At 43.6% G+C, this 26,346-nt stretch overlaps 1 protein-coding gene across 4 annotated transcripts in view; it reads left to right on the top strand.

Moving 5' to 3' along the window:
- The window catches only part of LOC115465597 (protocadherin Fat 4-like), a 204,670-nt gene that overhangs the window by 145,058 nt on the left and 33,266 nt on the right, over positions 1–26,346 (top strand). For all 4 annotated transcript variants that reach the window (XM_030196179.1, XM_030196180.1, XM_030196178.1 and 1 more), the window contains 3 exons: positions 8,735–8,926; positions 16,773–16,874; positions 23,423–23,506. In XM_030196179.1, coding sequence (XP_030052039.1) covers positions 8,735–8,926; positions 16,773–16,874; positions 23,423–23,506 — 378 coding nt within the window. The remainder of the gene's footprint in view (positions 1–8,734; positions 8,927–16,772; positions 16,875–23,422; positions 23,507–26,346) is intronic.

Raw genomic sequence — 26,346 nt, 5'->3', positions numbered from 1 at the left:
GGATCCAGAATCCTCCAGGAGGCCAATAAGCAGCTTCCACACTCTCTTCTTTTATCCACTCTCATAATAAGCAAGGCAAGTCCAAGGCTGCTGTTCTGAACAAAGAAAGTCACTTCAGGCAAAATACAATGTGGTAGTGGCAATAGATGAAGGCAACAATAAGGCATCTGAATTCTATTTGTACAATGTTTCTGTGATGAACACTCCCAACTCTGAACCAAAGAGAAAATCCAAACTCCTCTTTGTCCATAATCCTAGTACAGGAAACAATGCTGTTTCTTTTAGTAATCATTTACAGTTCTGACGCTAGCTGTGATGACACTCAGGGAATAGCTCGTTTAAGGCGCATTTAATTAAATTCTTAATGTATTATATTGAGTACTTGTGTTCCTTTTAAAACAAAGCACTTATCTCATTAAAATGTCCATCCCTACGGAGACCTGTTGTTAGTGGTTTTGTGGTAACTCTGTAACATCAGATGGCAACGCTTCTCCTTCAGCACCATGGAAGTTCCTGGACCACCAGTGAATGGGATGAGATTCAGGTCATCTTGCTGGAAGAAATATACAGATTGCCCAGTCTTTCCTTCTCTCCAATATTCAAGAAGAGTGGTAAGGGTTCTTCGTGCCCTCTGCCAGCTAATAGGGCAGTACTTCTGGGGACTCCTAGACTTTAATATAGTGGCTTCAGTAGCACAGCTCACAGTCCATATTAATTCTAGCCTATATATCTAAGGCTTAGGTTCCAAGGTTCTCCCCCTGCAACTAGAGTCAGATGCTGGGGAGACTTAGGAAAGCCAAAGACAGGGAGTCAGAGTTGTATAACCAGGTGTCACGATTGTGGTCGTGACCCCTCTTAGACTCACCTTATTTCCGGCAGTCAGCTTCTGAGCTGGCTTCTGTCTGTTCTTCCTGAGTTAGTTCTGTCTCTGTGTGCTGGCTGCTTCCAGCATGGCTCTGATTACTCCACTATACTGCACCTGTGTGTGTTAAGCCTCTCTGTGCTTCAGTATGCTTTCTGCCTGTGTCTTGGTTTGTGTTCCTCTCGCCCTCTGGTGGCCAGAACCGGTGGCTGCCATAGACTGTCCAGGCTTTCTTTCCGGTCCGGTCCAGATATTCCAGTCCTCCAGACTTGGTTTGAAGTTTGGCAGCTAGCCTCACCCGTAGCTGCCTCATGATTCTTGCAGCTGAGTTCAGCTGCAGATGGGTTTATTACCACCTGGAAACCTTCTGAGTTTGCCTTTGCATCTTCTAAGGTCCCTGGTTTGTTGGTGCTTTGTGGCACTTCTGCCTAGTCTGGTTTCTTGTTTAGTTCCTTGTCTGTTTCTAGCTATCTGTGTGTAGTTTAGCTTAGGTTTATTTGTTCCTTGTCTAGTTACTGTTTTGTCTGTGTCTCTTGCTTAGTGGCTGCTCTGCAGCTTTCAGTCCTGTCTCTTGTCTGTCAGTATTTGTACCCTGTTTCAGTGGCTGCGTGGCAGCTTTCAGTTCCTGTCCTTTAGCTTGTCTTTTTCCTCCTTTGTGTAGTATTGTCTGTCTGTGAGTCCTAGCCCAGTTTCCTGCCTTGCTGCCTATGTATATTCCTTTCCCCTCTGACCCTCAGTCCCCGTTCAGCCTAGTTGGTATCCAGTGCCTTCCCTGTCCGGTAAGTCCTGCTGGCCGCCTGCACCCAGGGGCTCAACTCCTGGGGAAGGGTGGTCAAGCGCAGGTGAAGTCTAGCTGTTTCTGTCAGAGTTCTGCCTTGTCTCTGGTGTGGGGTGGTTTTGCCTGCCACTGCTGCTTTATGGCAGTGGCCCAAGGGCTCATGAACCCAGGTTCTGCCTTGAAAGCCTGACACCAGGGGAGTTTCCTCCTGCAAACAGTTGCCTCCTTTTCATTATAATATTCCATTTCTAGCTTCTTTCTAGAAGAGCCAGAATATACACAAATTAGGTAGTGCTCTGCCTGCCTACCACTGAAGACACAAACGCTTGGTGGGCCTGGACGTTTTGGCTGCAGGTGCATGTGCATGGGGAAAGGTGCACACGCCTGGAGCACGAGGCAGCTGAGAATGCTGAGCCATGCAGCGGTCATGTCTGGAACAGAGGAAAGAAGTGCACCTGCAGGAACAAAATTAATACTGAAAAGGCATGTGGAAAATGTATTTTCATTTGTTTTGGGTTTGTGCTGTTGATTCATGTAGAGAGGAAAGTGTTAATTGCTAGCATGAGCTGCTGCTGTCAGAGTCTGGACAGTTCACATGCCAGCAGCCTTGGGTAGTCAAAATTCTAAACTGTTGTTTCCTGACAGGTAGGTTTCTCCGCATGTGAAGAGTGCATGTGCTGTACATAAGAGACTGGATTTCTGGTAGTTTTGGTGACAGGTGACTGAAATTTGACAAATCTCTGAAGCTTACGGTTGTTTTGGCTTCAGGGATTGGTAAGATTGTTTTATGTGACATAGTGGTGAAATTAATTGATTTTGCTTGTATTGAGAATCTTTTATCGTATTAGAGCAGGCACACTTAAGATTCAGAATGACAGCCATTCTTTGATTAAGAGAGTATTTGGGTGGGGGTGGGGGGGGGGGTTCATGAGGTTTATTGATGTTTGAAGACATCTGCTATCAGTTTTAATAGAGTTCAGAAACTTCTGGTGTTTATTAAGACTGATTGTGTCTGCCCTTGCTATCAAGCATTGGAAGTCTAGTTGTCTGAGTATCAGATTCTAGAATCTGATACTCAGACAACTAGACTGTTGAGGTTTGATTGGAGTAGTATTAGTTTGCTGCTGCAGTTTTTAGCTAAACCTCAGAAAAATGTGAAATTATATTATCTGTATCTACTTTGAAAAAAAAGTGTTAAGAAAATTGTAACACTGTCACAAGTGTTTGTCAAAATTGATGCAGTGATACATTTGCTGTGAAAGAAATTTTCCAATTTGAGTTTCAATTCTTTGTCTAAAGTAGAGGAGTATGGTAGCCGTGTTAGTCCACTCTTAAGGTTATCAATAGAAATCAAACAAAATAAAACATGGAAAAGAAAATAAGATGATACCTTTTTTATTGGACATAACTTAATACATTTCTTGATTAGCTTTCGAAGGTTGCCCTTCTTCCTCAGATCGGAAATAAGCAAATGTGCTAGCTGACAGTGTATATAAGTGAAAACATTCAAGCATTACTATGACAGTCTGACAGGGTGGGAGGAGGGGTGGGTAGGAAGTATGCATGGGGACATCAAAGCATATCATTGATATTCTAACAGGATGGGTGTGGATAGGTGAGGGGAGGGTGATCAACAGAGACATACAGCTTTATGGTTTATAATGGGCTAGGAACCCTCCCCTCACCTATCCACACCTACCCTGTTAGAATATCAATGATATGCTTTGGTGTCCCCATGCATACCTCCTACCCACCCCCCTCCTCCCACCCTGTCAGACTGTCATAGTAATGCTTGAATGTTTTCACTTATATACACTGTCAGCTAGCACATTTGCTTATTTCCGATCTGAGGAAGAAGGGCAACCTTCGAAAGCTAATCAAGAAATGTATTAAGTTATGTCCAATAAAAAAGGTATCATCTTATTTTCTTTTCCATGTTTTATTTTGTTTGATTTCTATTGATAATTCTTTGTCTAAAATGTCTGCTTATCTCAAACATAATAGGCAAGTGTGTTGTTTGAGTGAAAGCGAGACATTCTATTGTTTATTATGGAAGGGTTAGTTTATTAATTTATCTTGGAGTAGCCAGATAGAAAATAAAAATACATTGAAATTAATTTCCAAATTTTTTGAGATTTTTACACAATCTAGTTAAGGGATAGGTTTTTCTTGTTGCTTTATGTAAAGATAGGTTAGTAGGTACCCCAAAGTGAAACCCCCTGAGACATGGCATAGAATAGCGCTGGTACCCAATGAAAGAAAGATGAAGAGTGAAGAGGATACAAGAGAGAGACTGAAGACCAACTTAAGTGACATAAGAGAAAGAAAATGGGACTTTAGAAAAGGATATAGAAAGGAAGACAGAAAGAGCAATAGAAAAGAGTGAAGTAAAGAGTCTGTTTGTGTTTTCCTGAATAATTCCTGAAGGGCCGTCTGTAAAATATAAAAATAGACACACAGTATTTCAGAGTGTGCACATACATGATGGTTTTATTTTAAGTAAAGTAAATGTTGTTTGTAGTGATACTTATCTGATAGTTTCCCTCTTTACATCAGATGCTGTTGATACTTAAGCTTAAGTTGCCTGGAAAAGAAAAACATAAAAATGTTAATTGTGGTTTTAGTTTAATTTACAACAACAAAATTTCCACCTCATTTAAACCACAGAAGATCTTAATTTGTAAATGAAATGTTTGTTTAAAGTGTGACACCTGCTTCTGCGTTATAGCTTAAATCATTTTCTCCTGCTATCTTCAAAGGTATCAGGATATGGTTAGCATTATATTCTTATGTTCTCATTCCCATTAAGATTCAATTTCTGCCTGAGGTAATAAGCAACTGTGAGAAATGAGGTAAAGTAGGGCAAACCTTGAATTCTTCAGGATGGGATCGCACTAAAGTGATATGAAACAATAGCTATCTGAATATTAATTACAAAAGGAGGAAAAGACCTCAGCAGTCAATAGCCAATCTTATATGTCACTATCCTGCTTATTTTCGAAGGAGAAGGGCGGCCATCTTCCGACACAAATCAGGAGATGGCCGGCCTTCTCCTAAGTCCGGCCAAATCGGTATAATTGAAAGCCAATTTTGGCCGGCTTAGTAACATAGTAACATAGTAAATGACGGCAGAAAAAGACCTGCATGGTCCATCCAGTTTGCCCAACAAGATAAACTCAGATGTGCTACTTTTTGTGTATACCCTTCTTTGATTTGTACCTGTCCTCTTCAGGGCACAGACCGTATAAGTCTGCCCAGCACTATCCACGCCTCCCACCACCAGCTCTGCCACCCAATCTCGTCTAAGCTCCTTAGGATCCATTCCAACTGCTTTCCGTCGCAGGGCCGGCCAAAGTTCAAGGGGGCGTGTCGGCAGTGTACCGAAGGCGGGGCGGGGGCGTGGTTAAGAGATGGCCGGCCTTGGCCGATAATGGAAAAAAGAAGGCTGGCTCTGACGAGCATTTGGCTGACTTTACTTGGTCCTTTTTTGTTCACGACCAAGCCTTGAAAAGGTGCCCGAACTCACCAGATGACCACCGGTAGGAATCGGGGATCACCTCCCCTTACTCCCCTAGTGGTCACCAACCCCCTCCCACCCAAAAAAAAAATTAAAAACATTTTTTTGCCAGCCTCAAATGTCATACCCAGCTCCATCACAGCACTATGCAGGTCCCTGGAGCAGTTTTTAGTGGGTACTGCAGTGCACTTCAGGCAGGTGGACCCAGGCCCATCCCCCCCCCCCACCTGTTACACTTGTGGTGATAAATGGGAGCCCTCCAAAACCCACCACAAACCCACTGTACCCACATCTAGGTGCCCCCCGTTACCCTTTAAAGGCTGTGGTAGTGATGTACAGTTGTAGGTTTTAGGGGGTTTTGGGGGGGCTCAGCACACAAGGTAAGGGAGCTATGTACCTGGGATCAATTTGTGAAGTCCACTGCAGTGCCCCCTAGGGTGCCCGGTTGGTGTCCTGGCACGTGAGGGGGACCAGTGCACTAGAAATGCTGGCTCCTCCCATGACCAAATGCTTGAATTTGGCTGGTTTTGAGATGGCCACCATTAGTTTCCATTAGCGGCGAAAACCAATGGCGGCCATCTCTAACACCAGCAATCTCTAAGGCCGGCCGAAATGTTGAGATTTGGCCGGCCCCGACCGTATTATCGAAACGAAAGATGGCCGGCCATCTTGTTTTGATAATACAGTTGGGTATGCCGCTTTACGGGGCCATCATTAGAGATGGCCACCCTTATAGATGGACGCCCCCGTTTGATTATGCCTCTCCACGGGGTCCTTTTACAAAGGCATGCTGAAAATGGCTTGTGGTAGTGTAGGCGCAGGTTTTGAATGTGCACCAATCCATTTTTTAGTGTGCCTGTAAAAAAGGCCCTTTTTTGCCAAAAATGGACGTGCAGCAAAATCAAAATTGTCACGCGTCCATTTTGGGTCTGAGACCTTACCACCAGCCATTGACCTAATGGTAAAGAATCCGGGCAGTAATGACCTATGTGCGTCAAATGCCACTTGGCGCACGTCCATTATGCACGCTCAAAAAATATATATTTTTCAGACGCGCATATCGGACATATGCCAAAAAAGCCACGCGGTAGTCAGGCGGTAACTCCATTTTGGCACGCATAGACACTTATACGGCTTAGTAAAAGGGCCCCCATGTGCTTTGAAAATGAGCCTCTGTCATTCATTGGTCTAAAAAACCTTCTTTCAATTTTTATTTGTATAATGCTTTCAAAATAATGCATGCAGATTTTTTAGTGAATGAATAAACTAGTTATCTGACAATATAAAAGTAATATAATGAAGGCACAAGACACAGTATTCTTAATTGTAGAAACACCAGTTCAGTAGATTAGCAGGTATCTATACCAGCAATGCTAAACCTATGGTAAAAACTGGAATGAATGAATAGCAGATTAATATTCATCATCAATTTTAGGACAGCTGAACCAATTTATTGAAAATCATTCATGTTTTCAATGTCGCTGTGTGCAGGAATGCTAGTTGTCAATACCACTATTTAAGGTGAAAGAACCTAGGAGTTAAATAAGTTATTTTAGGTTTAGAAAATTATAAGCAGTGATAGATTTAGGGCCTCTTTTACTACCCTGCGCTACCGATTCCTGGTGAGGCCAATGTGCTGCAGTACATTCAATTTGAATGGAATGCCTCATATTTGCCGCGCAGGAATCGCTAGAGTGGTTTAGTAAAAGAGGCCCTTAGTGATTTGATAAAATTGGAATCGGCAGCATGTTTATGGTTAATTTTGTATGTTTGTGTTTTAAAGCACTTGATATCTATATGTTCCCTGATGAAGCCTAAGTGAAACAACAGGTCTCCGTAGGGATGGACATTTTAATGAGATAAGTGCTTTGTTTTGAAAGGAACACAAGTGCTCAATATAATACATTAAGAATTTAATTAAATGATTTTTTTAAATGCATTATACAATTAAAAATTCAAAGGAGGTTTTTTAGACCAATGAATGAGTAAGGTCAGCTATCAGAGAAGGTCATTATAAAACCAAACGACCATATAAGGTTGTCTATTGACTGCTGAGGTTGTTTCCTCTTTTTGTAATTAAAATTCAAATAGCTATTTTTTCATATCACTTAGGGACCCTTTTACTAGAGGGTTGCTGCATGGCAGCCCGGAACTACTGCCGGCCCAACGCTGCCTCCGGTGGTAGTTCTGCCTCAAGCGTGTGCCATTTCCAGTGCAATGAAAAATATTTTTGTAATTTTTACCGCAGTGCTAACCTGGTGGTAATCAATGCTGCCCAGTTACTGCAGGAGCCCTTACCACCACCTCAGTGGGTGGTGGTAAGTTGTACCCACTGTATAGCCACATGGTGAAAGTAATCTTACCGCATGGTCATTTTTTTTAGGGGCTTTTTATCCACTGCAGTAAAAAGGGCCCTGGCACATGGGAAAAACAGTCCCCTCCACTACTGCAGGGTCCTTTTTAGTGCAGCTTGGTAAAAGGATCCCTTAAGCATTATTGGGGTTTGTTGCTTGTGCAAGTGAGTTGCCTAAGGTTTTCATTCCATATTTTTTCTGGTGATTGATTACCACTCAGGTCAAACAAGAGGTGAAATTTTATTGGTTAAGATAGTAGCACCGAGAATCTATGCAGGCGTCTATACTGCTAGATTACCAGCTACCCTACAACAGTCTTGCACCAGACTAGGAACCATGAACTAGTTTCCATTTTCATTAATTGTGCCCTTCACACCCTTTACAATATCTTAGAGGGAAAAGTTATTTGGAGAGGCTTTTTAGACTGTTACTCTACATCTGTATTTGGGGGGGGGGGGGGGTTAAGGAGGGGTGGTTCTTATTCTCTGTCCCCAAACAAGGCCTTTGTGTGTTTTTCTTCTCTATAAACTGTGTAACCTAGCATGATAATGCCCGATAATTCAGGGGTGGCCAACCTTTTTTTCACAAGGGCTGCATGAAAGTCACTACTATCCCTAGCGGGCTGCAATGTTATGTAATGCCAGAACCACAAATGCACAGAGCTCCATAGGCCTTCTGTGATAAATAAATAAGTAAAAATTTAACTAAAAACAATGGAAACAAACTGCTAGATTGGCTATTCTGACAATATTTGGGAAATACAGTATTTTAAATCACCAAAACTGTGATTAATGACGTTTTCTGTGTATATTTCCCATGGTCATGTTTGTGAGCCACAGGGTGCCTACCCCTGGTCTTATTCATGAAAAATTCACTGGCATGAAGCTATGATGTAGCTCTTTCTCAGTTTTATAGCAGCTGCCAAAGCTTTTCCGGTTACATGAGAGACAGTCACTGAATTTTACCAAACTGTGGCATCACCTGTTACAGTTACTTTGGTGACTAGACTGTCAGAGCCAGATGACGAGTGTTGTTATCACTCTCAACTTACTGCAGTCAGAATCCAGCCTAGTAGCTGGCAATATGAGTTATTTGATTTTTCTCCACCTCGTTCCATTTCTCTTTGTTCATCCTTTTCCTTTGACGTACACTGTAGTCTTCTTTTTAGTGGAAAAACTAAGCTAATGCACCCTCTTTACTGTCCTTTTTTTTTTTTTTTGCAGAAAACTCAAAACACTTCAGAATATCCTCCAGAAAGAATTTGAGAAAATATTTGAAAGGAATGTCAATATTTCTGTGAAAAATAACCCCAATAGCCCCATGTCTTCTGAACTGATTGCAACCATTGTACTAAGTATTCTCGTATGCTGCCTTGTGGTAGCTTTTTCTGCTTTCGTTGGCATTACTCTTTACAGGTGATACCATATTTTATTTCATATGGATTAGCAATATGAAAAAAAACACACCCATGCTCTAATCTTGAATTTCCTCCCTGATGCCCTGAAAATTTGGTGTGAATAGGGTGACAAACATAAACATTATTAGGGACACACTTGACAATCTCATAAACTGTATTTTCCTTCAGAAAGTAAGCTAACAAATGATTAAAGCATTTATTTCAACCAAATAAATGTAATAAACCAGAATGTTCAACACTGTAATCCATTTTTAGTAGGGTTCTTCAAACTTTGTTAAAGTAGCAAGATACTGATGATGTAACATAGAAAATCATTTACATTGTTCTAAGAATTTCATAATATAGTTCTCAGGAAAGGTATACCATATTTCATGAATCAAAACTGCATTGCTAAGTCATCATTTGCTTTGATTTCCCTGAACCATCGCATGTGGCCATAATCAGCAATGCCACCAAGCACCTCACATGATATAGAGTTTGATGGCATTGTGGGATATACCGGTAACTGCTGACCTAATATAGGCCAGTGGCATCCAGCACATGGTAGGTTATTTCTCTTGCTAACCTGTCTCTTCTCAGGCATTTCAGAGAACTTTATAGGTACTACTTAACTTAAAAAATGATGATTATTGTGACTTCTACAGGGTTATTGATATTTGTAGTGTACTTTTAAAAGATGTGCTGTACACAAAAAAGGCAGTTCTATAACTGGGTGCATCCAGTTGTGCACTACATGTTATTCAATGGCACACCTCCAGACTGACTCAGATGAGTTATACACTTCAACCAGCAGGTTGAGACTAAGAACCACTGACTTATGAGTTTCCTCTATAACCATACTGTGCAGTCCCCAGCAAGTCTGTGGTTTTCAGTCTCCAGCAGGTAGTGCTAATACTATGCAGTCCCAGTCAGGTATTGGATGCATTAAAAACAACAAAATTTCTTATTACTGGTCTTCCCTCTCAGAGCTAACTGGGGAAGTTTTATCATGCTGGACAGGGGCTGAGGCCCACGGGGGTTTCTTTCACCTCAGGGGTGTCATACCGGGGAAGCCGGGTCCCTTGCCCCATTCCCCCACATACCCTTTGGGAATTTTAGTGTGTGCTTTGACTGTGCTTCTCTGCCTGGAGGCAGACAGCCCATCTTGAGAGCCAATGGGGTGTACTTTAAAAGAAAATTTTTTTTTTTTTTGGGGGGGGGGGGGGGATCCTGCCTTCCCATAAGTACATAAGTATTGGCACACTGGGACAGACTAAAGATCCATCAAGCCCAGCATCCTGTTTCCAACAGTGGCCAATCCAGGTCACAAATACCTGGCAAGATCCCAAAAAAGTTCAATTCATTTTATGCTGCTTATCCCAGAAATAAGCAGTGGATTTTCCCCAAGTCATTTTAATAAAGGTCTGTGGACTTTTCCTTTATGAAGCCGTCCAAACCTTTTTTAAACCCCACTAAGCTAACCACCTTTACCACATTCTCTGGCAACGAATTCCAGAGTTTAATTACACGTTAAGTGAAGAAACATTTTCTCAAATTCATTTTAAATTTACTACTTTGTAGCTTCATTGAATGCCCCCTAGTCCTAGTATTTTTGGAAAGAGTAAACACATCTACCCGTTCCACTCCACTCATTATTTTATAGACCTCTATCATATCTCCCCTCAGCCATCTTTTCTGCAAGCTGAAGAGCCCTAGCTGCTTCAGCCATTCCTCATAGGGAAGTCGTCCCATCCCCTTTATCATTTTCATCGCCCTTCTCTGTATCTTTTCTAATTCTACTATATCTTTTTTTGAGATGCGGTGACCAGAATTGAACACAATATTCGAGGTGCAGTCGCACCATGGACCGATACAAAGGCATTATAATGTCCTCATTTTTGTTTTCCATTCCTTTCCTAATAATACCTATTTGCTTTCTTAGCCGCCGCAGTACACTGAGCAGAGGGTTTCAACGTATCATCAACGACGACGCCTAGATCCCTTTCTTGGTCGGTGACTCCTAACAGCTCACAGAATTGACTAGGCTTTGTCTTTGGGCCTTGGGCTTGCTTTTTTGTTCTCCCAGATCTGTTTGGAGTGGCAGCAGAGATGATTTACTGGCTGGCAGGATCCAGTCATAGCAACAGGAGAGCAGCCATGATGAGCTCAGACAGGCTCAAGAAGTGCCTAACCAGTGTACACTGAGGCATAGAAACGTCGGGCATCTGTAAGTTTTGTGTTTCCCACAGGGGACCTGATTCGGGAACGGTGGTGGTCTCTGGACTGGGAAAGGATGTGGAGCCCGGCATTTCAAATGCACAGAACATGGCAGGTGCCCTATCTTTTGAAGGAACTGCCACTATTTTCCTATCAGCATTGGGGCTGAAGCATGTGTCCTCTCTGCCAGGGCAGGCTGAAGGAGGCCAAGTCCAGAAAGCACCTGGATTTCGTTCTCAACAATTCATTCTGGCAATGTATTTGGCATTCTGTGTGCAGCAGGCAGGGGGCTCACAGTGAGCAAACTCCGGGGCGGGGGGGGGTGTTGCAGAAGCTTCCTCCCCCTTCTCTCCTGCTGCCCCCCAAGTGACAGAGAGTGGAACGGGAGGATGAAACATTTGTGGAAGCAGGTTCACCTCTCTCAGAGGAGGCTTTGGGAGAGGCGGACAAGGATCAGTTATTCAGGCAGGGGGTGGGAGATGAGGATTCCAGGATAGAAGATTTGCCTCCAGGGGAGGATGCCTCTGTGGTACTAGTGTTTCATAGGGAGGAGTTACATCACTCAAGTGTCTTCAGTGTTAAAATTTGAGGAAGACACTAAAGCTGCTCCATGCACGGTGAATCCTTTGCCGAAGGGGATTTGAAAATCCTCATGTTTCTTTCCAATGCATCAGGACATTAGGGATGTGATACAGGCTCAGTGGAATTCTCTGCATGCGCCCTTTAAAGTGGCGAGATCCATGGTCCACTTGTATCCAATTCTGGTAAAAGATAGAGAGTTCTTATGCCTCCCAGTGGTAGACACTGTGGTGTCGGTGGTCACTATAAGGAATGTGGTCCTGGTGGATGGTGGCACAGCCTTGAGGGATCTGCAGGACCGCAGGATGGAGGTTCTGCTGAAGCTGAACTTTGATGCGGCTGTGCTGGCAGATCAGGCAGCAATCATCGGGCCCTTCATTGCCAGGGCTTGTTTCCTATGGACTGAAGAGGTGCTGGGCAGGTCAACAGATGATTTGGCCTTTGTGGTTCAAGAGGTGGCGAAGTTAGAGATGGGTTCCTCCTTTTTGTGTGATGCCCTGTATGACCGTCTTAGAGCGTCAGCTAAATCCATGGCTCTCAGTGTGGTGGCCAAGAGAGCCTTGTGGTTGTGTGGCTGGTTGGCAGATGTGGTCTAAGTCAAAGCTTGGTAAATTTTCCTTTTGAGGTTTTCTGTTGTTTGGTGTAGAGCTGGATAAGCTTGTTAAAAGTCCAGGTGAGACATAAGAACATACAAATAGCCATACTGGGTCGACCAATGGTCTATCTAGTCCAGTATCCTGCTTCCAATAGTGGCCCATCCAGGTCACAAGTACCTGGCAGAAACTAAATTAGTAGCAACATTCCATGCTGCCAAGCCTGGGGTTCCCAGGCTGCCAGAGTGCAGACCTAAGACATCTGGCAGAGGTATGCAGATATTGGTATGCAGAAGGAGTTCTCACTGGCGAGTCTCCCATAAACCACTGTGATTAGTATTGAATGTTTTAATATTTAGGATAATGGCTCCTGAAGACACTGTAATGCGAAACACAGACCTGTGTCGAGCTGTGGACTGGATAAAGTTGTAAAGGCTGGGAACAGATTGTACACTGTTGTTATTGAACTGAAGGTGCAGCCATTTTGGTTTGAAGGATTCTATTGTTACAGCAGATTTTTTGAATAAATTAATGTGCACGAAGATGATGAACTAATTTTATTATTCAACACAAGTTGTGCAGCAGTCCTTTGGACAGAGTTTTGAGAGGTCGCTTTAAAAAAATATTTTCTGTTTTTGAAGAGGATGAACTGTATCGCTGGACTTTTGTATAATCTATATGCTAATACACATATGGATTGGTATGATTAAGGTTATATACACATAATAATTGAGGTTATATATGTTTATTCAACTGTCTATCGGGACTACTGGTTGTCTCTTTAGTAGAGTAGGGTAATTTTAACTAATTAATTTATATTTATAGTGAAATTTGTGGAATAAATATTTGATACATGTTTGATACTTATCTAATAGTGTTCTCTTAGATTATTTAGTTTAATTTAAGGAATTGTTTGATTTATATATTTTCCTACAGTTTTCTTTTTTGACTAATTTATAAGTGTCTGAACAATGAGGCTGCAGTCAGTTTGGCTACTCTATTACGAATTTACTGTCCAAAAAGATCCTTTTGCTCTGATAACAACAACAAGTTGTTACTTGATGTACCTATTGTGAAATATATACGACTGGAAGATCGTAGATTGAGAATGTTTTATGTGGAAGGAGCGAACCTGTGGAATCTGCTCCCAGATCAAATTCGCCAATTGAAGAACTAGCATTCCCTTTTAGGGATGTCTTTGGTATTGATCTGCAGGCTTAGGGATGTTTGCAATCTATGCTTTTTGTTTGTTTTTCTGGAAGAGCAAGTGTTGTTATTGATCTGTTTTTATTGTTTTGTGGAAATTGTGAACTGCCTAGAAAATTTGATAGCATGGTATAAACTGTGTAATAAATGAATTAGCAGATGAAGAGGCACTACTCCTCACCTGGGTGGAACATCATCTAGAGGACCTGTCTGCTGTGCATGAGGCAGCCGTAGAAAACGTCCAGGTGGATTTCCTGAGCAGAAACAATCTGGATACACGGGAATGGAGTCTAGGAGAAAGAGCTTTCAGCTTCAAGGTGAGCAAGTGGGGTTGCCCAGTGATGGACCTGATGGACTCCTTCCTCAATTGAAAGTTTCTTGATTCTTCAGTCAGAGAAAGGATTACAAGGCAGAGAGCATGGACACCCTCACACAAGAATATGTGTTTCCTCCATGACCCTTGTTAGGCAGGATCATTCAGAGAATCAAGAGTCACAGGGAACCAGTGATGCTGGTGGTGCCAGATTGGCTATCACGGCACTCATAGTACAGTGACTTAGTGTACTGGACGGCGGACTTTCCTTTTCGGCTGCCAGACTCTCAGGACCTGTTGGTTCAGGGACCGGTGATAATGCCAGACCCTTCTTCATTCTGTCTTATGGCTTGGCTTCTGAGAGGGCACATTTGAGAAAGAGAAGATAGTTGAGTAGAGTGATTAGTACTCTCTTGTACACTAGGAAATGATCTACATTGCTGGCTTACATCCAGGTGTGGCGTATATTTGAAGGGTGGTGTGAAGAGCACAGAATTGAACTTTTAAAGTTGTTAGTGCCTCAGCTTTTGGATTTTCTGCATGAAGGCCTCGACAAGGGCCTTGCGTTGTCTTCCCTTAAGGTGCAGGTGGCAGTGCTGGTGTATTTTCAAGGTATGGTCAAAGCTGTCCATCAGGACATGATCTGTTTTCTCAGAGGGGTGCGCCTCATCTAGCCACCATTTAGGCCCTCGGTTCCTCCATGGGATCTTAATCTCAGCATGATGGCCCTGGTGTCTTCTTTTAAACTACTTGCAGACTGTTCACTTAAGTATATCACTTTCAAAATGTTTTTTTTTTCTGGTGGCTATCTCTTCAGCGTGACAGATTTTGGAATTGCAGGCTCTTTCATATAGAGAGCCATTTCTGATGTTTACTAAAGAAAAGGCTGTTCTGCGAACTTCCTTCTTTCCGAAGGTTGTATTGTTATGTTATAATGGACTTATAACCTGCCAAATCCCTCAGCTGAGGTTCTAAACGGGATACAAGAAAAGGTGGCATCTCCATTCCATCTTAATCAGATGGTGGCCTTACTAGTGTTGGAGGAGGTTATGGGCTTGGCTTAGCAGCACCAACTGTGCTGACTGGATGCTTGTAAGGCATTGCATATGTACTTCTACAGGAAGAGTTCCAGCGTTCAGATTGCTCAATCCTCATAGGTGGTGTTCAGATTAGAGGGCAGCATCTACAGCTATGCTTGCCAGGTGGATTAAGGAGGCTGTTTCTTTGGCTTACATGCTCAAAGAGAAGTCTATCTCTTTACTACTGAAGGTGCTTTCCACCAGAGGGCACACGGCATTGTAGGCTGAGAAATCCTTTATTCCATCTCTGGAAATCTGTAAAGCAGCTGTGTCATTGTCTCTGCATACTTTTGCTCATCATTATTGGGTGAACGTTCAGTTGAGTTGGAGCAAGAGTCTTAGATGCCAGGCTTTGGGGGTCCTACCCTTAATGGTCACTGCTTTTGCACATCCCATTTGTGCTGGTCTGGAGGGATGTTACAGAAGGTGAAATTAGGCCTTACTTGCTAATTTGCTTTCCTTTAGTCCCTCAGACTGGCACAGAGCCCACCCAGATCTCGTATGGCTTTCCGTTGGCTCCATGGCGATATTAGATTGCGGTGAGGTATTGGTTGTGTTCTGTTGCTGAGGACTTGTAACTACAAAAATAATAAATAAATAAAACAAAGATAAGAAAGAAAGCGAAAAGAAAAGAAAAGTAGATAAGGTATAGAAGCAGCAATGCAAGATTTCATGGATCATTTTCCTGCAGTCAAGGGAGCTGGGCGAGAATTTATCATCAAAAATGACTCCCAAGACACAAATTTAATCTGTCAACGGCAGATGAACCCTGCCAGAGATAGCTAACATAGTGATTGGGGGGAGGGGGGGAGAGATCCTCAGGCAAAAACCAAATAGCCTCATATTTCTGAGGATTTAGGGAGAGTTTGGTGTCACTAAACCAACAGCATAACTTATTCCGACCAGAGCTTACAGCACTTTGAAAGGTGAGATCCCAGGTATCATGAGTTATCAGAAACAGATATAAGGCGAAAAACATAGTTGTTCTGCAAGGATAGTGAAAGGGGAAAAGAATATATTGAATTCTGTGTTAAGTCCTGTTTGGGGTCCATTGTGCTTGGTTATTCAGCTACTGACGTGCTGGGGTTCTCAGTCGCCACCTGCTGATCGAAGTGCATAACCCATCTGTGCCACTCTAGAGGGACTATAGGAAAGCAAATTAGCAGGTAAGGCCTAATCTCTCCTTCTATAAGATAGCACATAAATGCAATGGGGCAGAACATGGGATGGGCGTGAGCATGTCTGCAACTTATAAAACACTGTAAGTTATATTCATCACATGGTGCTCATAGGTGCACCCATTTTTGCCAGTCATTGGCCTGGCGTAACTGATAGCATTTAGACACACTAATGTGGGTTGATGCCAATATTTTATAAAAGAATCAAAGTGCCCAGATGTTTTTATAGATCTTTGAGGCTTCCTAGAGCACTGAACTAGTTTGTGCCATTTACAATTTGGTCCTATACACCCTGATGCAGCATTAAGCGAAACGCTGGCCGCCGTCGGTGGGACCATTATGGAGCAACAAATAGATAAGCTATAAGTTGCAATGTTTCATAAAATGATTGGAAGGTTTTTTATGCCAGTGATTAGACTGACCTATATTTTCCCAGCATAAGTTTGTATTATGCTATTGGACAGACTCTGAGGCTTTTTCCTTCCATTTGTTTGAAACATAGAATGTAGATGTAGTTAGACCGTTCTCACCTAGCTATTTTTGAGTTTGAAGAGTCTTTATTGTATAGAATAGGTGCTTTCCACACTGCATTGGAGTGCAAGTGCTGGTGCCCTCTTATAGAACTGCTGCCAGAAGGAAGAAAGATTACAGCCACATTGATACGGAGAAATATCACATCATTTCCCCTTGTTTTTAACAGAAAAAAAAGAAGTATACTGAAACAAGCGCTGTCACATATTGAAAATCAATATCCAGACGACCATGGAACTGAAGGCTCCTCGAGTGGAGCGAATAAAGTTAAGTGAGTATAATTCTCACATTTTATTACTATTTTAAGCTAAATATAATGAAGTTGATATTAAAAGTGATTTAATCCACCAGAAACAGTTCCTGGCCAGTTAAATCGCTTCATCAGGGCTAACGTGTCATATTCAGTGGCACTTTACAAGACAGTGTTGCTGAAAATGTCCAGCCGTCAGAAGGATTGGGGGGGGGGGGGGGGGGGGGGGGACTGGGGAAGGACTCAAGAGACATAGAAATAAGAATAATAAGAAAACCATATAAAGAAAAATCATTACCCTGCTGCAATCACTCATAATCATAATTGAGCAAAACTAGAGTTCATCATGCCAGCCATGGTTTACTCAGACGACACAGGGAGATCCTTATTCCTCATGAATGAAATTAATTAATCAGGGTCAACAAAAACAAATTTGTTCCTCTGATAGCCTAAAACAGCGTTTCCCAAACAGTCTGCCACGGCGAACTCACAAGGGTGCCGCGGGACATTTGGGAGTTCACAAGCCGAGTGCCTCTCTCCTCCGCCCACCCGCTCGCTCACTTGCTGCAAGCTGCCGGCAGTGATGAAAGAGCTGCCTCTGGCCTGCCCCCGAAGCCTTCTTTGTACAGCATCCTGCCTACATGGGAACAGGAAGTGGCTATACAAAGAAGGCTTTCGGGGCAGGCTGAAGGCAGCGCTTACACATTGCTGCCGATGCCGGTAGCCTGGAAGTTTGGAGGCCTGCTCCTGCTCCGGGGCCCTGGCTACTCACTACTCAGCTGTTAGGGAGGGAGGATGGAGCTGCAGGACATTATGTTGCCTCCCTCCTGTGCTCAGCTGAAGATCCTCCTCTCCCCAGGAACAAGGTAAAAAATGGATTATAATGGATTACAAAGGGGCATGGATTGGGGGAGAAATATTGGACATAATGTGGGGTGGGGGTGGAGACCTGTGTGGGTGGGGGGGGGGGGTGAGACTTGTGTGGCCGAGGAGAGAGGGTGCCACAAAAATTGCTCAGACACTAAGGGTGCCGCGAGCCGAAAAAGTTTCGGAACCATTGGCCTAAAATATATTTACAGATATGAACATTTACACCAGTTATAGGACTGGTATGAGTGATTGCACTTTAGTATAAGCGTATCTTTGGCCATTTGCACTAGTAGTCTATAAAGAAAATAGGCACCTACTTTTATTCTACAATATTTATTTATTTATTTTTGTTACATTTGTACCCCGTGCTTTCCCACTCATGGCAGGCTCAATGTGGCTTACATGGGGCAATGGAGGGTTAAATGACTTGCCCAGAGTCACAAGGAGCTGCCTGTGCCTGAAGTGGGAATTGAACTCAGTTCCTCAGTTCCCCAGGACCAAAGTCCACCACCCTAACCACTAGGCCACTCCTCCACTCCGCTTAAAATAGATGCCATAACCAACACCTATAGGAGGAGATTCTATATATGGCACCTAAAAAATTGGTGCTGAAATCAGTGCTAAGCGTATTCTATAACCAGCACTTACATTTAGGCGCCAATTATAGAATATGCTTAGTTGATATTTCAGGGCCAATATCTGCACGCATCCATTTACACCATCGTAAACCTGATGTAAATCTCAGATGTATTAGCCTATTTCCCCACCCATAATTACGCCCCTTTTTGCCGCCATGTGTTAGAAGTTTGACACACATCGTTACAGAATACACTTAGCGAGTTGTGCACCTAAATTCTAATCAGTGTCAATTAGTGCTCATTATTGCTTGTTAAGTACTGTTATCAGCGCTCATTAGTTTGCTAAGCCAATTAAGCTATGCATGGTGTTATAGAATCTGAGGCCATATTGGCACCTAAATCTAAGCACACTATGTAGAATCCAGGGATAGTGTGCATCGTGTTATAGAATTACCATTATCACCTATAAATATTTTCAGCAGTGGTATGTATACAAGTGCATATGGCAGCACAATTCTATAAGAGCCCTTTTCTGTGTGTAAAACTGACATTAAACCCAGAAAAAGTTTTTAAAAGGTAAGAGAAGCATATTTTATCAGCACGGTATTAATGCCTACAAACCTTGAAACTTGTTAACTCATATTGATCTAATGTAGCATTATAGTAGTTCCCAGTAGCACTATCATAGGAAATAAATATAAGTTCTGTTTGATATGGGGAAACACAGTGGCTAGTATCGCTTTATCCTAGTCATCATTTTCCATAAATCCTCTATAGAAATCCTTCAAAAGACATGTGCACCCCCTATACCTCACCTTCTGTGTTCCTGGTGTCACAGCCAAGGGAGAGACAGCTCTGGGGACTGACAACTTGGAGAAATTCTTTAAAGGATAGCTCACCATCTCTGGTGTTCCACCTGACTTCACCACTGGAAGGGCCCTTTCCACTTTATCCAGTGATGCTCCCAGCAAACCTGCTTCCAAAACCTAGGAACCATGTGGTCCATGGCAGGTCTTCTTCACTGCTCCAGCACTTCTTCCTCCTCCTCTTCTCATTCTAGTAATGCTCGCCTGCGCTGCCAGCGGCATGGGGTCATCATTAGTAGAAAGCTGAAGGAAACTCTCACACAGCTTAGGTTGCTTGTTCCAGCCTGAACATAAGGAGAGCAAAGACACTGACCTCTTATCCTCCTACATTGTTTCCAGTGTTTGCACCACAGTTGTCATGGCATCAGAAGGGCAAATGAAAGATGTGGTAGGCCCAACCACAGAATCCGGGGACACCACAGGGATTTCCTTTTCTCTTTGTCATCTGTGACAGCTGAAACAGTAAATGAAAAAAATTACAGCCATGGAATACTCATACTGCTGCCAACTAGGCATTCGTCATCTTGCATTCTCCCGAGTTAGCATAATTCTGAAAAGATGCATACATTTATATGTAAGATTTATTTTTGCATTTTATGACTCTTATCCAAGCTTTCTTAAGTATTTGGTACTTCCCTAAGCAAAGGTATTATCAACGTCAGAAATAGCTTGACTGAGAATATGCAAGAGGTACCTTAGCATTTATGGAGCTCACAACGTGGATTAGCAATAATACTAATAAAACCACACCCTTGTTAAACATAGAAACACAGAAAAATGTAGGCACATAAAGACCATATAGCCTATGCCCATCCATGCCATCTACTTTCCCTATTACTCCCTGTTGGATCCTTATTTTCCACCCTGATACTCTGAAAGTTTGGTTTGAATAGGACACTAAAAACAAACAACATTAGGGACACACACACAAATGCACACACTTGGCAATCTTATAAACTGTCTTCTCCTTCAGAAAGTAAGCTAATAAGTGGTTAAAATATTTGTTTGAACCAAAAGTTTGTTATAGACCAGCTTGTTCAACATTCTGTTAGACTAGTAAGATACTGATAATGTAACAAGGATTATCAATTACACTATTCCAAGAATAATATAGTTCTCAAGAAAGGTATACCATATTTCACATGAATCAAAACTGTATTGCTATGTCATCATTTTAAAACACTTGCTTTGATTTCTCTGAATTGCTGCATGTGGCCATAGTCAGAGCAATGCCACCATGTACCTCATCTGATATGGAATCTGATGGCATTCTGTGATAATACTTCTGACCTAATACAGGCCTGTGGCATCCAGCACATGGGAGGTTATTTCTATTGCTAATCTGTCCCTTCTTAGGTATTTCAGAGCACTATATGAGTACTACAAAAAGAACTTTAAAAATGATGATGTAGCAGCATTATCATAACTAGTACAGGGTGAGTGAAACTTGCTGTCTACTTTTGAAAGATGTACTGTACACAGAAAAGGCAGTTCTATAACTGGGTGCATGGATGTAAGTGTTATAGTTCCAAGGGTGGAGCATGGGAGGGGCATGGGTGTGTCTCCAACTTATGTACGCAATTCATAGAATAGTATAAGAAACATGCATTGCATGGTGCTCTTAGGTACTTCCATTTACACCAGTCAGAGACCTGGCGTAAATGGTCACATCTAAATTTGGGCACACTAAAGCTAAGTTATTTACCTGTAGCATGTGTTCTTCGAGGATAGCAGTCATATATTCTCACATGTGGGTGATGTCATCCATGGAGCCCGGTGCGGACACTGTCAAGTGCACTGTCACTTTAAATCTTTGAGGCAGTGCCCCTACCATGCATGCAAGGGTGCTTTCCAACCCAATGCTCGAGTACGGAACCAGCAGTACATTACTAAGAAGACAACTCCAAAGGGATGTGAGAATATATGTCTGCAGTCTTCGGGGAACACTTGCTACAGATAAGTAATTTAGCTTTTTCCCACCTAGAATCTGCTCCAGATAGTAGTGAGCAGTGAAGGTGTGGATAGAAGACCACATAGCCACCTTCCAAATGTCTTCAATGGAGACAGAGCCCACATGGGCTACTTCGGTCACCATTGTGAGAGTGAATCGGCCATGAAGGGCCACTTAGGCTGTCTATGTGAATATGAGATACAGTCAGCCAATCAGCCAACCAAGTCAAAATTGAACTTTTGGTGATGGGAATTCCTAATCTATTAGGGTTGAAGGATACAAAATGCTGGTAGGTCTTCTTATGAGATTTTGTACATTCTAGATAGTATGCTAGAGCATGCTTGAAGTCTAAGATATGCAGTGCTGCTTCTCCAGGATTATTATGTGGTTTCGGGAAGAAAACAAGATGGACAATGGACTAATTGAGATGGAATTCAGATATTACTTTAGGTAAAAATTTTGGATAGGTTCGAAAAACTACCCTGTCATGGTAGAACCTTGTATAAGGTGCAGGGCTGTGCTGATACGGTAAGCGGGGTAAGCACCTCTGGAGGGCGCCACCGCGGTGCTTACCCTCACCGCTTACCTGAGCTCCGCGCCGCCAAGGCCTTTAAACCTTTTACCTCCGAAGCTCTACGGTCGCAGCAGTGTCAGTGAAAGCGCTGCCGACGTCTCCCTTCCCTTCGCGCTCGTTGGTTCCCTCAGTGTCACGCCTTCTTCTGACGTCAGAAGAAGGCGGGACACTGAGGGAACCAACGAGATCGAAGGGAAGGGAGACGTCGGCAGCGCTTTCACTGACGCTGCTGCGACCGGAGGTAAAAGATTTAAAGGCCCCAGGGCGCGGAGCTGAGGTAAGGAAGGGCAGAGAGGCATGGATGGGAAGGCAGGGCCCAGGGAGAGGACAAATTGCTGGAAATGGAGGGGAGGGGAGAAAGGAGGATTGCTGGCTATGGATGGAGGAGGGAAGGGCAGAGAGGGACAAGGATGGACATGGATGGGAGGGCAGGGCCCAGGGAGAGGAGAAATTGCTGGAAATGGATATAGAGCAAGAAATGAAGAAGAAAGGAGGAAACTAAAGAAATAAATGGAAAGGAAGCCCTGGAAACGGAGTTAAGAGGACAGATAGCAGCAGAATCAGATACTGGGCCAGCATGATCGGAAAAAGAAAGTCACCAGACAACAAAGGTAGAAAAAATCATTTTATTGGAGGGGAGGGGAGAGAGGAAAATTGCTGGCTATGGATGGAGGATGGAAGGGCAGAGAGGAACATGGATGGGAGGGCAGGGCCCAGGGAGGGGAGAAAGGAGGATTGCTGGCTATGGATGGAGGAGGGAAGGGCAGAGAGGGACAAGGATGGACATGGATGGGAGGACAGGGCCCAGGGAGAGGAGAAATTGCTGGAAATGGAGGGGAAGGAGAGAGGAGAATTGCTGGCTATGGATGGAGGAGGGAAGGGCAGAGAGGGACATGGATGGACATGGATGGGAGGGCAGGACCCAGAGAGAGAGGAGAAATAGCTGGAAATGGATATAGAGCAAGAAATGAAGAAGAAAGGAGGAAACTAAAGAAATAAATGGAAAGGAAGCCCTGGAAACGGAGTTAAGAGGACAGATAGCAGCAGAATCAGATACTGGGCCAGCATGATCGGAAAAAGAAAGTCACCAGACAACAAAGGTAGAAAAAATCATTTTATTTTCATTTTAGCGTTTGGAATATGTCCACTTTGAGAATTTACATCTGCTATCTTATTTTGCAATGTATAGCAATTTGTTTCTAAGAATATTGCTGACAATTCCTATCAGTGTGGCAAGTGGTGAGCGATCATTTTCTCGGTTAAAAATCATAAAAAATTTATTTGTGATCTATTTGTTGAGCAATCCCTCAAAGATGCACTCCATCTTTCAGCTCCTATTTCCTTTCCATCTTGTGCCACACGGGGGGGGGGGGCGCCAACTGATAGTCTGCAGGGGGGCGCCAGAGACCCTAGGCACGGCCCTGATAAGGTGGGTCTGCTACCAAGGCTTGAAGCTCACTGACTTTTCTGGCAGAAGTTAGTGCTATTTAAAAAAAACACTTTATTTGTGAGAAACTTTAAAGAACAGGAGCAAAGTGGTTCAAATGGAGGTTTCATGAGAGCTATGAGGATTACATTGAGATCCCATGCCATGACTGGGCTACCAATGGCATGGAAACATCATTAGTAGAAAGATGAAGGAAGCTCTCACACAGTTTAGGATGCTTATAACAGCCTGAACATAAGGAGATCAAAGACACTGACCTCTTATCTTCCTGTATTGTTTCCAGTGCTTGCACCACAGATCTCATGGCATCACAAGAGTCAATGAAAGATGTGGTTGGCCCAACCACGGAAGCCAAAGACACCAATGGGTAGGTCTTTAACTTGAGATTTCTATTTCTCCTTGTCACCTCTCACCTCTGAAACAGTAAATGAAAAAAGTACAGCCATGCCTCACTTAAACCTCTGCCAAATAGGCATTCATCATCTTAGATTGCCCCCCTCCACCCCTCCCAAGTGAATGTAATTCTAAAACGATACTTACATTTCTATGTAAGATATGTTTTTCTTTTTCATGACTCTTATCCTAATGCCGGTCAGATTCCAGCGAGTTGGCGACGGAGGCGGGTAAATTTAAAAGAAAAAGGATCCTTGTTGGTTGGGGGGGAGAAGAGGGCACCAGGGCGGGCAGGCAGTTGAACATGGGAGCGGGAGGGCAAGGGAGAGAGAACCTGGACATGGATGGCAGGGCTCAGGGAGAGAGGGGGACTGCTGGATAGGGATGAATGGAGGGGACAGAGGAGCATGGATGGGAGGGCAGGGCTCAGGGAGAGGGGAATTGCTGGATATAGGGATGATGAATGGAGGGGGCAGGGGACAGAGAGGAGCATGGATGGGAGGAGGGTAGGGCTCAGGGAGAGAGGGGAATTGCTGGATAGGGATGAATGGAGGGGCAGGGGACAGAGGAGCATGGGAGGGCAGGGCTCAGGGAGATAGGGGAATTGCTGGATAGGGATGAATGGAGGGGGCAGGGGACAGAGGAGCATGGGAGGGCAGGGCTCAAGGAGAGAGGGGAATTGCTGGATAGGGATGAATGGAGGGGGCAGGGGACAGAGGAGCATGGATGGGCATGGATTGGGAGGGCAGGGCTCAGGGAGAGAGGGGAATTGCTGAAAAGGGATGAATGGAGGGGGCAGGGGACAGAGGAGCATGGATGGGCATGGATTGGGAGGGCAGGGCTCAGGGAGAGAGGGGAATTGCTGAAAAGGGATGAATGGAGGGGGCAGGGGACAGAGGAGCATGGATGGGCATGGATTGGGAGGGCAGGGCTCAGGGAGAGAGGGGAATTGCTGGAAAGGGATGAATGGAGGGGGCAGGGGACAGAGGAGCATGGATGGGCATGGATTGGGAGGGCAGGGCTCAGGGAGAGAGGGGAATTGCTGGATAGGGATGAATGGAGGGGGCAGGGGACAGAGGAGCATGGGAGGGCAGGGCTCAGGGAGAGAGGGGAATTGCTTTATAGGGATGAATGGAGGGGGCAGGGGACAGAGGAGCATGGCAGGGCAGGGCTCAGGGAGAGAGGGGAATTGCTGGACATGGAGGGCAGGGGAGAGAGGAGAAATGTTGGGCACGAATGGAGGGAAGGAAAGACTAAGGAAGGAGATGCACATGGATGGAGGGGAAGGGATAGAGGAGAAATGCTGGACATGGATGTAGGGAGGGGGAGGAAAGTAGATGCACATGGAAGGAGGGGAGTGAGGAGAAATGCTGGATATGCATGGAGGGGAAATTGCTGAATTTAAGGGCTGCATTGGAACACTGAAGGCAGATGCTGAAACTCGAGAAAGGATAGGGACAGGGCTACAGATGGTAGACAGGACACATAAGGACACAGGAGGATGGTGGACATGGTGAGAGAAAAAATATCAAATGGAAAGAAGATACTGCATAAAACAGAAGACACTGGGACCAAAGCGAATAGAAAAACCAAATGATCAGACAACAAAGGTAGAAAAAAGTATTTTATTCAGAATTTATTAATTGGAATATGTTAGCTTTTGGAAATGTGCATCTGTGATATTTTGCTTGTAAGTTTCAATTTTTCTAGTATTGCTGCATGCTGAGTCTGACTTATTGAGGTAACTTTCCAGTTCAGTATTTTGCCTTCGTATCTGTTGTGTCATGTGTTTTTCATGTGTGATCAAGGTGCAGTATCCTGCTAGCGTGTAGCATTTACAGCCCTTTTTGTATTGTTTTTTTTACGAGGTAGTGTATTGGTGTTTTAGAGCCTGGTGTAATTACAGTTCTGCCTTTCCACGCATAAGGTTGTGCTCGTCCTGTCCTTGGAATTAGTGCTGTTATGGTTTGGTAAGGTTATGAGTGTGTTATGAGGTTATGAGAATTGGAACTACTAATTGTAGTGGACTTGAACTGAATAATTTCTGGGGAGGGGGAGTTTCATGATAGCATTGTGCTTATTATTTCAATCAGTTTTTCTGTACAAGTTTAGCTTCATTTGTCATAAATAAAAGTTTTTCTAAAAATTGAATAATATTATCAATGGGGTGGAACTGGAGTGGAAGCGGGGCTAGGATGGGGCCCCACCAAATTGGTCTGCATAGGGCCCCGCACTTGCTAAGACCGGCCCTGGGTACATACTTGACAAAAGTGAAATCCCAGGCTTCAGTAGGAGTGGGGAGGGGGAAGGGCTCAAGAGGCATAGAAAGATTAATAAGATTAATAAGAAAACCATATAAAGAAAAATCATTATCTGCTGCAATCACTCATAATCATAATCGAGCAAAAGTAGAAATCCTAATGCCGGTCAGGGTTTATTCAGAGGGCCCAAGGAGATTCTTATTGCTCACAAATGAAATCAATTAATTGGGGTCAACAAAAAACGAATTTGTTCTTCTGATAGCCTAAAATATATTTACATGCACAGATGTTAACACCAGCTTTAAAACTGTTATTAGTGATCGCTCCTTAGTATAACATATCTTTGACCATTAGCACTAGTATTCTATAAAGAAAATAGGTGTCGCGTGCTCGCGGACCTTGGCATGCTGTCAGGCTTCTTCCCCGGGAGCACTGGGTTCGTGAGCCCATGGGCCACTACCGTGGAGCGGCAGTGGCAGGCAAGATCACCTCCAAGGTAGAGATGAGACAAAACTGGACCAGAACCCCAGACTGGAGTTCTACACCGGAATAC

This window comes from Microcaecilia unicolor, chromosome 3 (assembly GCF_901765095.1).
Source record: "Microcaecilia unicolor chromosome 3, aMicUni1.1, whole genome shotgun sequence".
Classification (NCBI taxonomy): Eukaryota; Metazoa; Chordata; class Amphibia; order Gymnophiona; family Siphonopidae; genus Microcaecilia; species Microcaecilia unicolor.
The sequence above is the reverse complement of the archived record's forward strand: the minus strand, read 5'-3'. Positions and strand labels throughout refer to the sequence as shown.